The 13,345-nt window shown below is 36.3% G+C and overlaps 1 protein-coding gene across 1 annotated transcript in view; it reads left to right on the plus strand.

Annotated features, from left to right (window-relative positions):
* Positions 1–13,032, plus strand: part of necab2 (N-terminal EF-hand calcium binding protein 2) — a 116,602-nt gene extending 103,570 nt beyond the window's left edge. The window contains exons 11-13 of the mRNA XM_023407230.1: positions 4,319–4,396; positions 5,184–5,275; positions 7,430–13,032. Coding sequence (XP_023262998.1) covers positions 4,319–4,396; positions 5,184–5,275; positions 7,430–7,458 — 199 coding nt within the window. The 3' untranslated portion in view covers positions 7,459–13,032. The remainder of the gene's footprint in view (positions 1–4,318; positions 4,397–5,183; positions 5,276–7,429) is intronic.
* The last annotated feature ends 313 nt before the right edge of the window (positions 13,033–13,345 follow it).

A 13,345-nucleotide genomic window follows, 5' to 3' on the forward strand; every position in this document is an offset into this window, starting at 1 on the left:
TGCAGGTATAGGGAGAACATACATACTCTACAAACAGAGGTTGCCAGCCAGGGATTCGAACCCAGAACCTTGTTAGTGGCAGGTATGCGCTCTAACCATTGTGCCACTGTGCTTCTCTGCTGCAAGGCATGTAAGACCTATAGGATAGTAAGGCCTAAAAACGTCAATACACATCATAGTATATTGAGGGATAAAAATTTCAAAAAACATCATAGTAGATTATGGCATAAAAATGTCAAAAAACAGCATAGTATAGTACAGAATAAAACAACATAGTATAGTATGGCATAAAACATAAAAAAAAAATCATAGTATATTAAGGCATAAAATGTCATAAAAACGTCATAGTATGGTAAAGAATTAAACTAAATAGTATAGTAAGGCCTAAAAATGCCAAAAAAATTAATAGTAAAGTATGGCATAAAAATGTCAAAAAACGTCATAGTATAGTATGGCATAAAAGGTCAAAATAACATCATGGTGTATTTAGGCATAAAAGGTCATAAAAACGTCTGAGTATGGTAAAGAATAAAACGACAGTATATTGAGACATAAAAATGTCAAAAAACGGCATAGTATAGTACAGAATAAAACGACATAGTATAGTATGGCATAAGACAACATAGTATAGTAAGGTATAAAAATGCCAAAAAACGTCATAGTATATTAAGGCATAAAAACGTCATAGGCCTAAATGGTCATAAAACGTGTGAGTAAGGTAGAGAATAAAACGACATAGTAAAGTGAGGCATAAAAATGTCAAAAAACATCATAGTAGATTATGGCATAAAAATGTCAAAAAACATCATAGTATAGTACAGAATAAAACAACATAGTATAGTATGGCATAAAACATTTAAAAAAAATCATAGTATATTAAGGCATAAAATGTCATAAAAACGTCATAGTGTGGTAAAGAATTAAACTAAATAGTATAGTAAGTTATAAAAATGACAAAAAATTTAATAGTGTAGTATGGCATAAAAATGTCAAAAAACGACATAGTATAGTATGGCATAAAACGTCAAAAAAACATCATAGTATATTAAGGCATAAAAGGTCATAAAAACGTCATTGTATTGTAAGGCATAAGACGACATAGTATAGTAAGGCATAAAAATGCCAAAAAATGTAATAATATAGTATGGCATAAAAATGTAAAAAAAAACATCATAGTAAAGTATGGCATAAAAGGTCAAAAAAACATCATAGTATATTAAGGCATAAAATGTCATAAAAAAATGTCATTGTATTGTAAGGCATAAGACGACATAGTATAGTAAGGCATATAAATGCCAAAAATTGTAATAATATAGTATGGCATAAAAAAGTAAAAAAAACATCATAGTATAGTACAGAATAAAACGACATAGTATAGTATGGCATAAAACATTTTAAAAAATCATAGTATATTAAGGCATAAAATGTCATAAAAACGTCATAGTATGGTAAAGAATTAAACTAAATAGTATAGTAAGGCATAAAAATGCCAAAAAACTTAATAGTATAGTATGGCTTAAAAATGTCAAAAAATGGTATAGTATAGTACAGAATAAAACGACATAGTATAGTATGGCATAAAAGGTCAAAAAACCATCATGGTGTATTAAGGCATAAAATGTCATAAAAACGTCTCAGTATGGTAAGTAATTTAAAGACATAGTATAGTAAGGCATAAAAATGCCAAAAAATGTAATAGTATAGTACAGAATAAAACAACATAGTATAGTATGGCATGAAACGTCATAAAAACGTCATTGTATTGTAAGGCATAAGACAACATAGTAAAGTAAGGTATAAAAATGCCAAAAAACGTCATAGTATATTAAGGCATAAAATGTCATAAAAACGTCATAGTATGATAAACAATTAAACTAAATAGTATAGTAAGGCCTAAAAATGCCAAAAAAATTAATAGTAAAGTATGGCATAAAAATGTCAAAAAAACGACATAGTATAGTATGGCATAAAACATCAAAAAAACATCACAGTATATTAAGGCATAAAAGGTCATAAAAACTTCATTGTATTGTAAGGCATAAGATGACATAGTATAATAAGGCATAAAAATGCCAAAAAACGTCATAGTATATTAAGGCATAAAAACTTCAAAAAAACATCATAGTATATTAAGGCACAAAAGGTCATAAAAACGTCTTAGTATGGTAAAGAATAAAACAACATAGTATAATAACGTATAAAAATACCAAAAAACATCATAGTATACTATGGCATAAAAATGTCAAGAACCGTCATAGTACATTAAGGCATAAAAGGTCATAAAAACGTCATAGCATGGTAAGGAATAAAACAACATAGTATAGTAAGGCATAAAAACGTCATAGTATAATAAGGCACCAAAACACCAAAAACGTCATGGTACCCAGAGAGAACCCATGCAGGCAGAGGGAGAACATGCAAATTCCAAACACAAAAGTCCCAAGCCTTCAGGATTTGAACTGTCAACCTCCTGAATTTAAGGTGGATGCTCAATCCACTACTCCACCTTGCCACACCTTTTCAAAGTCAAAGTATAGTCATACATAAAAACCTCATAGGCTGTTAAGGCTTAAAGGGTCATAATGTAGTAAGGTAAAATAAAGTCAAAAAAACATCATGGTATATTAAGGCATAAAAGGTAATAAAAATGTCTAAGTATGGAAAAGAATAAGACGACATAGTATAGCATGGCATAAAAATGTCAAAAAACGTCATACTATAGTATGGCATAAAATGCCAAAAAACATCATAATATTTAAAGGCATAAAAGGTTATAAAAAACTGGAGGTACTGCCACCAGGAAATAACTGTACCCTGGTTCTCTTAAATCCAACACTGATATAAGCTTGACAATTTCCCCTAAATTTTAAATAGGTATTTAAGATATTGCATTCAGTCAATCATGTGTATTTTTTGCAATATAAAACAGTAATTTACTTCAAAAAAATGTAGAAAAAGTAAGGATGAAGGAGGCTTAGCCATGTGAAAGCACCAAAATCCAACATACAGGATAAGTATTTTTTCTGGGGGTGATTTTGGAGCAGTCTGTGTTTGCACCATGAAAGTTGAAATCAAAATCTTTGAACGTTGAAATGAAAATTGTTTCTTTGAAAAGAAGTACCCTGAGCAGGCCTAAATGCAAGTGTAATTTCATGCCGAAACAAGTACCCAAATTACACTGCACCATCTCATCAGCATAAACACAACCTCAGCTGCTCCACTCCTCTCACATCGACGTGTTTAGAGCCAGAAAATTACAACACAGGTGTAAGTGCAAATAATGGACTTCAGTCTGATGAAAATGGGATAGCACTGCATTGGTGCTAACATACGCTTTTTATTGGCACTAAATCAGAGGCTCTTGTGTCTTGTCAAACACTCAAAACATTTTCTTACAACGATTCAAAGAGTTTCTCTCGTTCACATTTGTATCAAATGATAGAACTGATTATAAGACTTCAACACATAGAAAATGTTCTTAATGATCAGATGCTACATAATATACACAGTCAGTGGCTGTACAAATTTCAGTACATCTGTCATCTATATAACCCAGTTTCTCTGCTCTTCAAGACGATGTTGTACAATTACTGGTTCCACCATTTTAAACACAGTTGACCTAATGAGCTGTTTTAACCAAAAATACGTCACCTCTCTCAATGTCACATTCTTAAAGTCAAAATTACCTTTCCATCAAGACAATGATCTTCTCTCAATGTACAAACACTGACAATATTGTTCCAACATCAATGTGGTTTTAACGCTGCAGCTCTAGGAAACTGAGTGACACTATTAGGTAAACATGGACAAAGATCCCCAGTGGATTATTTCCAGTACCGTGTTGAAACCACAAAACACCTCTGGAGTCAATGTGGAGCCCTTGTTCATTACAGCAAAGTGTACCCAATAAAATGCCTCATAGAATTGGCCAATAACATCCAACAGTGCCCATTCGCTCTGACCTGTTCACACATTATTCTGCTGTATTATTGCAAGTTTCATTTTTATAGATGGGATATAATCTCCATGCCCTCATCTTGGTGTTAAGTACTTTGACATCAATATTGTGCAGAGATAGGAGACAATTAACCATCTTTTTTTTCCTGAAACCAAAACTATTATTGTGTCGGTTTCGTTTTTATTTAAAGTGGGTTTAATGTGCAATTGGCTTTTGTTTTCTCCCTTCCTATCCTTATCTCAAATCCTTTTTCATCCTCCATCTTGCTTGTCTTTTATTCCCTGTTCTGCCATTTCTTCTGCTATGCCTAATCTATCTCTTCCCCCATCTCATTCACTTTCTCCTCTGTCTCTGCTCCAGTGTGACTGCAGTGCGTCTGCCTGACAGTTTATCCTTTGTCGTCTACGAGTTCTGGGATGGAGAGGAGGAGTGGAAGAAGTGAGTATTCAATCACATCTGACTTAGAAGGGAACATTTCAATCTCAAACCTAAGCTCCTCGCTGATATCGGTCACTCATGCTGTTATTAAGAGCTTTTTGATTTTGAGTGTTGATGTGTTAAAAGTAGCTTTCCTGCTGTGATGCTAAAAATAATCCAAATCAACAGACAGAATGAAACTGTGTGTAAATGCTGAAGAAGGTACCTTGCTGCACAATGTTTAATTACCACTGCTGATCCGCTTTAAAAGTATTAAAAGTCATTACTGAGTGTGGACATTCATTGTCTTTCTGAAAATGTCTTTGAGTCAGCACTCTGCCTCCTCCTGAAAGTTTTTTGGAGCTGACATTGCCATTCCCTCCTGCCATTGTTTTCATTGATTGGTGATTGCCAAATAAAGAGAGCGCTCACTTTTCTTCCATTACTGTCATGAGCCTGTTGGAAAAATTCCTCCATCCACATTTAATTAGCATTCTTCAGCCATTCACTCCCCCTAGAGTTGCTGAAGCACTCAAGTTGCGTCAGGTCGTCATGATTTAGTGATGGCGCTGGGCATGAGGAGAGGCTGCTGATGTAGCTGCCTGCTGATCTGAGTTTCTGCTCCACTGCTCACAGCATCTCACTGCCATTAATATTTCAACTCTTACAGTAAAGGCTAAGGGCCTCGCAAAGCGGTTTGAGGCAATGTGTTCCCATGTGCGTTTATGAGTGGCTGCAGATATACATACAGTTCATATATGCTGTGTGTAAAGCTGCATGTGTGCTCTCTCACCCTCTCTGACTCCAGGCACCTCCAGTCGCCCCCCAATAAAGCCTTTCAGCATGTGAAGGTGGACACACTGTGCCAGCCAGAGGCCGTGTCCTCTGTAGCCGTGCCAGGTAAGTGGTAAAATACTACAGAATAAAATAAGGACTGTTAATGAACTTTATTTTGTCATCAGTTAGAGAGCAGGCCAATGACTTTAGACATAATGATCAAGTATATGATTGAATCTGAGCTTGAAATACCTGGGCATTTGCCACCCATACAGAAATGTAATATATGACATATACTGCCTCAGACTTTTGGACCCTACTGTATATAATATCAACTTATAGTGAAAGGCTTTGGGATGGATATATATTTATGTAACATACGTCTAAACATAAGCAAAAATGCATAAACATACATATTTATATGGGCTAGACATAAGTCATTATATGAAATTGTTCCAATTACTAATATGTTTTATATATAATTTGTACATACATCTTTTTATTTTATATTTACATATAGTTGATATATGGAAATTTGTTATATGTGCATGTATTACATTTGCATGACTCAAGCAGCGGGTTGCCATATGGAAAGTGCAGGATTCTTTGTTTTTGGAGTGATCCACATTAGGCATTAAAAGCCAAGACAGATCTGTTCCAATACCCACACTGGTAATATTTGCAAGTAGTCAATTGCCCATGTGACAGATTTATGGTATCTGCTAATAGTATCAAAATGCATGATGTCACTAGAGCTTACTGGCTTAGTTAGAGAGGCCATTGCATCACTCACTCAAAAACATGACTCAGTCAAGCTCAGATGATGTGCTTTTTTAAATTTTATTTCCATATAATGGACTTGTACTATTTATTGCAAATGGTTATACAGTTAGATTCTGAGCAGCAGCAAGGATTCTGCTGAGAGAGAGCTAATCCCCAAAACATTTCAGATACAGCATCGGGTACAGAAGTATACATGAACATGAGCTTAGATAGTAGATAGTGAGATAATACCAAAGCATAAATGATGTGAGGAGGAGGTCCAGGTGGTGAAGGGAGTTGCATAGAAAACAGCATCGGCATTAAAGAATCAGCAGAGTAATAGAGACGGTTAATAAAGACTGTCTTAAACACTTTTATAAATATGAATGGATGATACTGGTGATGCATCAATAATACCAATGATAAGTGGTGGTCAGATATAAGACAAGAGTGTGCAGGAGCTAACGCTATGTTTCATAGTGTTCATAGATATGTATAATGATAAACACTTAGCTCAAAACATAGCAGTATTTTGACAAATGTACATCAAGTGTGAATTCAAGAAAATTTAGTGGTCAAGAAAGCAAGTAGTCAGCAAGTGTTAGGACGGACCAGAAACCTTTTTTCTTCTTAAATAATGCCTATTGCAAGTCCTTAATAAATATAAGTATTGTAGTAAAGTGGGGTCGATAATTAATCTTCAGATCATTATTTTTTATATTGACTGATTCATTGTTCAGTTTGTATTATATCAGAAAAACAGCCCAAGATTAAGTCTTGAAATAATTTGTTTTGTCCAATCAGCAGTCCAAACCCAAATATATTCAATATAATAAACATATAAACCAGAGAAAAGCAGCAAACACCTTTGAGAAGCTGAAATCAGTGAATGTTTCATGTCAATAAAGTCTCTTTGAATTTGAATGTTTCACGTTTTGCCTTGATAAATGACTTAAATTACTAACCACTAACCACCATAGAACAAAACAGAATACAACAGAATTTAGGAACAGACAGTATCCAATAGTACACAATTACAGAGCAGATCTCTGAACTAATCCTATAAAACATATCATTGTTTAGTCAGTGAGGCTGCCTGAGTAATTACTGGAGGTTCAGATGCATCTGAACAACTAAAGCAACCTGGCACTGAAAATGGCATCATTTAAAACAACTGACACTGGCATACATCCATGCTCTGAGACACAGGCTGCCAGTGGCTTGAGGTGATGCCTGGCAGACTGCCACTTGTATTTTTTTTCTTGTCCAACTCTCATTTTTTGACCATCTTTCATCACCCCACCCTTTGCCCTTCTCTTTCTCCAAACTCACACTTCATCTTTCTTTCTCTGCCTTGCCAAATTTCTCCCTTCTTCTCTATTCAATCTACGTCCTCTCATTCCCTGACACGTCTTTCTGTCTGTGCTTCCCTCTGTGGCTCATTTTCTTTTCAATCTTTTTCTTTCTTTCCAACCTCTTTCTCACTTCCTTCTCTCTTTCTCTCCCTCTTTGCAGCCGCCTGGTGCAGTGTGAAAAGGGACTGAGCATGAAGATATTCAACTACACGCCAAGACTCCTGGTCGCTCCCCACTTCCTCTTTGACTCCCCCTCTGTCCCTGAAACTTTTTCCTTCTGCATTTCACCCACTCTCACTCCTCCTCTTCTCCTTTCACTCCTCACATTCCTCAACTCTTTTTGTAAGTACATGTTTACACAGTACAAATGAATGGTGTCAACTGCAGTGAAAATTGAACAGTGCATTTTACAATGTGAGATTACTTAAACGCATTCGCATCTCACCACGGTAGTTTGCTGGCTCAAGATTTTGGATTATTTCATGTTCACGTTTCAAGTAGCTTTGAGCCACTGGTGGTGGAGTTTGTCATGTAGCAAGGACCCCGGGGTTGAGTTTTTCATGTAGCAGTAACTGTTTTTGGGTAGTGTATTTGGGAATATTTCATTTTATTTTTCCACACTTATTAAGATTGAATTCACTATAGAAAGCTCATCTATGTAGCTGTCATTTCATAGCAGCTGCTCATTCCAAATTTGTTCACATACCTGATTGTTCTAATTTTGTTTTGTAAATGAAATGCTTTGGACATTATTCTCACATCAGCCATTCTGAACTCACATCGACATGTTGAGTAAATGAGGAGTACAGACAACAGACCAAGTTGCCAGATTAGCTTGCAATCTCAGGAACAAACTGAATGCTTGAATTTAGCTTGAAGGTTAGCTAGCCCACTAGCTAGCTGTCAGAGACTATTGTCCCTAAGTAATTAAGTTTGGGTTGTGTCAAAAAAATTGTTATGGTGAAAAAAAAACAAAAACATGAAAGCTTTCCAAGGAGTGAATGGGTTTTTAGAAATGAATAAGTATAAAATGTGTAGTTTTAGATTTTCTGCTCGGATGTGGACAAGAGCTAGCTAGAATCGCATGTCTTGGCTCAGAAACCTGATGTGTAACCTTGGTTCTTAATTTATATTTACTTTATAATGTACTTTATTTGTATACATTTTCAACTTGCAAACAAGAGTTTCACACAAGAACTTAATGACGTCCACCGCTGTTAGATTCTCATAGCTGGCTGTAGTAGGCTAACTACCCTATTAGCCTTAATTTAAGCTAACCCTTATTTTGCGACCCCGTTTTTTGGGGGGAGGGTGGGCAAAAACTTTTTGAAGGTAAAGGACCTTGAATAAGATAAGGGGGGCAGATACATCGGACATATTATAAATGTATTTAATTTAAAAAATGTAATTTCTCCAACATACCAATGAAAGAGTGACATAGCATTAGCTTGATACATTCCCCTATACACTCATGCTATCAGAAAAACATGATTGTAACCTTAAGTTTTAAATGCCTACTGATATGTGTTGTCCATGAATGTATGATGCTATTTTTCAAGTCTAATTTCGGGGTGGGAACTAAACATTATCTTATATACTAGAAGCCGGTATTGTTATACAAAAAATGAAAACCTTTATTCCTTCAGTTTCTCATTTGTTTTGTTGTGTGATTAGCTAGTTTCTGCATCCCAAGAACTTCACAATGGCTGCTGTGGGAGTAATGTCTATGAGGGTGTCTACGTATATAGCATGTGTTAAATTGAACACAGCAGACAATTGTCATGAGCAACAAAAAACCCACGCATATTCCGACACATACAGAAACATTTGGGTTATATTTCTTTATGTAGCTTTTATTTTGTCACTGGGATTTAGAGTTGAATCTCTGAATAGACATCAGGGTCGTTAAAGAGGTGAGATGAATCTATCGTTTTGCTGTCAAAGGATAAATTCTGACTTAGAAAAGAGTCTGCTGCTACCTTGAGACAAAAGAGACTAAGTAGTGAGGAAAAAGGCAGCGCCATGTTCTCCATGCAGCTAAACATTGTTTTATTTCTGTCTGTGAAATCTTGTCTAAATTGGCGATGGGTAGCCTATATTAGCCGTGTAAGTCTAGTAGAGATTGTACATAATGCAAATGTTGTTCTGATTATTATGATTATATTTGTATTTATTGACATCTTTTAGTGCTATGGTGCACATTTTTCCTCAGTGGAAGTGGCAGTAGCTTTATAGGTGCTGTATAGCTTCTCTTGACAGTTTCTTTGAATCAGAATACCTACCATCAGAAACAGATACAAACATCTGAATGACATTGAATATAAAGCCTTAAACATCACCACATGCTAAAGGAGGTTTTAAGGGTTTTCAAAAGATGGCTTTCCTTTTTTTGATGTGGTGTCAACTCCCAGTAAGCAGGGAATTGCCCACTCGTGGTCTTTCAGTACAGGCCTCTTGGCATTAGACTACGCAACACCAGTCTAATATATTGACATTATACAGCTTCACATTTCAGCATTAGATTTCTGTACACCAGACTTGTTGAGTTATCAACACATCACTGAAAAAACAACCTTGACTTCAAAATAAGACTTCACACCACTTAGCGTACTGTAGCTGATAGATCAACCACCTTAGCATCAATACTTCTAATACACAACGATGATGTATATTGCCACGATTGATCCCGACACTAAGTGCAAAAAAACTAAGGGAAAGAAGGGTCTCACAACCTATAACTCAACAGGAAGATATTATAGAAAATCCTCCTTAACCTGCATCCCAGTTGATGTAAATCCAGGTCATCAGAATCAAATGCAGATTGGGTCTGATCACCAGGTCGGGTCTTTCAAATAATTAGGCATACCATCTTCATGAAACCCTGCTGATCATATTATTCTTATGTGACCAATAACAATATTGTGTAAAGAAGGTCTTCTGCCTCTTCTGAGTTTTTATGTTGGCCTCAGTTTCTTTTGACAATCCAAATACATGCAAGTAGATTGAATTCGCTGCATGATCATGTGTCTTCGAAACGACTAAACTGGCAACCTTTTCCTGTCTTCAGTCCATTACATAGTAGGATAGATTGGATTTGTTGGAAATTGATCAGACCCACCTTTGCATCTGTTCTGACCTTTTTCTTGATCTTGATCCAAATCTCACCCCTTCACCCCAGGATGAACTGAGGTCAAAATCAGGTCAAAATCTCCTAAATGCCTCACGTGACCTCACTACCTAACACCACTATGAGCCCACCATACAACAATCAGACTCTCATTCAGAAAGCACAATGTAAAAATGAGTGAATATTGTGACTTAAGGATACAGTATATTAGAGTTTATTGAGTATGATGAGAGTATTTAGAAATATATAGTATTACTGTTTATCTGGTTAAAGATTTGTTGAAGAATCACTCCTTTATAGCTCTTTATAGCTACTTTCAAAGGTGCCATCTTACCATCCGCCTCACTGTTGGCTCTATTTTCTCTCTTATCATTTGTAAATGACAGCCAGTCTGTCATCTGCCAGTACTGTGGTAGCAGTGAGTGGGGATTACAGCGACACTGATACAAATCTAGCACCATGACCTTCTTTTAGGGCTCTGGGCTGCACTCAGCAGGGCAGGACTGTGTGGAATGTGGAAGTGTTGAATATTATTACATATACTATATTATAATTCGTATTACAGTAGGCTTGTACAACAAGCATGCAAAGGCGTTGCTGCTTCATCTGTCAAATGTCTCTACTAAACTCTGAGTGTACTCTGTGGAGTTTTTGACCACTGGTAGCGCTTTGGAGCAGTATTTTTATGAGTGGGCCCCTGTTTTTGTTTGTGCATTACTTACATAGACTTTCTTTCTTCCGCATTCTTGCATGCCATTTTGTTAATCAACAGTTTGTGGTGGTAAAGCGCCAAGAACTGTAGCAATGTAGCAATGCACCTGCAAAGGCAAAGAAGACAAAGGCTGCTAGCTAGTGAATAAATGCAGGATTTGAAATACAAAAAAGTCATGCATAGAAATGCATCCAACATGTCTGTCAGACCTCAAGGATAAATACGATGGGGCTGTTGCTCTGTTGCTTGGTATATGACTAGCTTAGTTGCGGTTTTACTGCGGGTCCAGATAAACCGGAACTTGCAGCTGCATGCTCAACTGGACCTGATTTCTTTGTCAAAACAAGCTAACCTGCAGCTAAAATCAGATATATGATGAAGTTACCTTAAGACACACCAAAAACAAGTGTTGACCGTTAAAAGAGCAGTGCGTATCAAGACGTTAAGTGTTAGAGGAAACATCAGAGAGACTCAGCCACATGTTTGAGCCTCAGTCAGACCCAGACTCACGTGACGAGTTTGTTGTGCACTGAGTTTGGCGACTAGCAGACTTATCAGAATGGTAAGCGACATTAGCATCTTTAGCATCACCCCAGTCTTAAAGTGAATTGAAGACCTCCATGGTTTGTTTCTGTTATAATTAGGGATTTTTTAATACCTCATTGTGCACTAAGTCACTCTGGTTAGAGCTGCTTGTTGTGTATTTCCTATGCGAATGTGGGGTAAATAATTAACATCTCTGAATTATTGATTGTCAAAATTGCTTTGCTTTTATTAATTTTTCCTGACACATTTCAGATGTATTTAATAACTCATATTCATTACTGCTTCTATAATACCGGATTCTGCAGCTAAGCTAAACTCCACAGGGCACCATGAACCTTTCGCTTATTAAAAAATATAAAACTACTTGCACTCCTGTGCCACTGAAAACTCTGTCAAATCTCGTTTGCATTCGAGAAGGAGCTGCTGTATTCTGAATAGAAACATAAAGCCATATTGCATGGATTGATGTTTACATGTCAGTGACTTTACTACACTGATAGCCATAGTATTACAGTATCCGAGCGCCCTGCTGAATGCAGCCCACATGCTCTAATCGAGGGTTTCTTTCCTGTACATTGTGACCAGCTTGGTTGGGTTGTGTATATGAGGTAGATAGTGAGTGAACTGTATGCCAATACTGTTACCTGTTGAAACATTCCTGAATGTCCCTCAGACTGTGCAACCTGTTCTTTTTCTATCCTCCTACTCCTCAGTGCAACCTGTGCTTCGTCATACAATGAAAGAGTTATGCCATTGAAATGTAGTAAGACAGGCCTTGATTGAATGTTCCCTGGCAACATGGAAAGATTTAATAGCAGAGGACATCAGAGCATGTGGAGATCAGACCTCCTGTAGGGAAGCTGGTGAACAGGAAGCGTGTCACCAAGTTTACCTCAAGAACAGTTGTTACATGATACCAAGCCAATCAGGAATTTGCCGAGTTGACCAACATCAAGGCCATAACTCTTCCCTTCTATGGCTGTGTTCTTTTCTATCCTTTAACTGAGTGCATGTCAACTGAATGTCCAGTAACTTCTTTGCTGTAGTATTAGGCCATGCTACTCTTCAATGGGTTTTGTGCTTTTCTTACCTTCTTCTTTCTTTTCTAGTATTCCTATGAAGGAGACAGAGACTAAAATCTATTATATAAAATATATATGACTAGAAAAATGGCATACATGAATGAAGATTCACTTTTATGGCAATGTTTAATGAAATATTAATTCTTAATGTATGTTTCAGTAAAACAGCTTTCTCTTCTTAAGTGTAGAGACTTATTGCAGGGATGCAAGTATTATATTTGGTCTTTAAAAAATATCTTGTTGAAATTCTAGATGATGTAGAGTGATGCAATTCAATAAAACTATAAAACTTAAAACCGTGCTTTGTGGCTTTGATTTTAAATGCAGCTGGCGCTCGCTTCATGCTGAAGGGTTGTCGCAGATCGATGATTAATTCTGGTGACGTTTGTGTCCTGATGAAAGTCTAATCATCCGGCATGACAATCCTCAATTCACAAATGTTTACTTTATGGTTTGATGAGCATTACAATTAGGTAAATGATAAACAATTACTTTCGCCTTTCATCTGATCTCAGTCCAACAGAAGTATGTGATCACTCTTTGAAGTCAAGGCTTTTGTTTTTTTAATTACAAGCTGGGATATTCAGAAATGCCATATGCCAATGGTTT

This window comes from Seriola lalandi, unplaced genomic scaffold (genome assembly GCF_002814215.2).
Source record: "Seriola lalandi dorsalis isolate HSWRI2012SDOR001 ecotype SW California unplaced genomic scaffold, Sedor1 jcf7180002054331, whole genome shotgun sequence".
Lineage (NCBI taxonomy): Eukaryota > Metazoa > Chordata > Actinopteri > Carangiformes > Carangidae > Seriola > Seriola lalandi.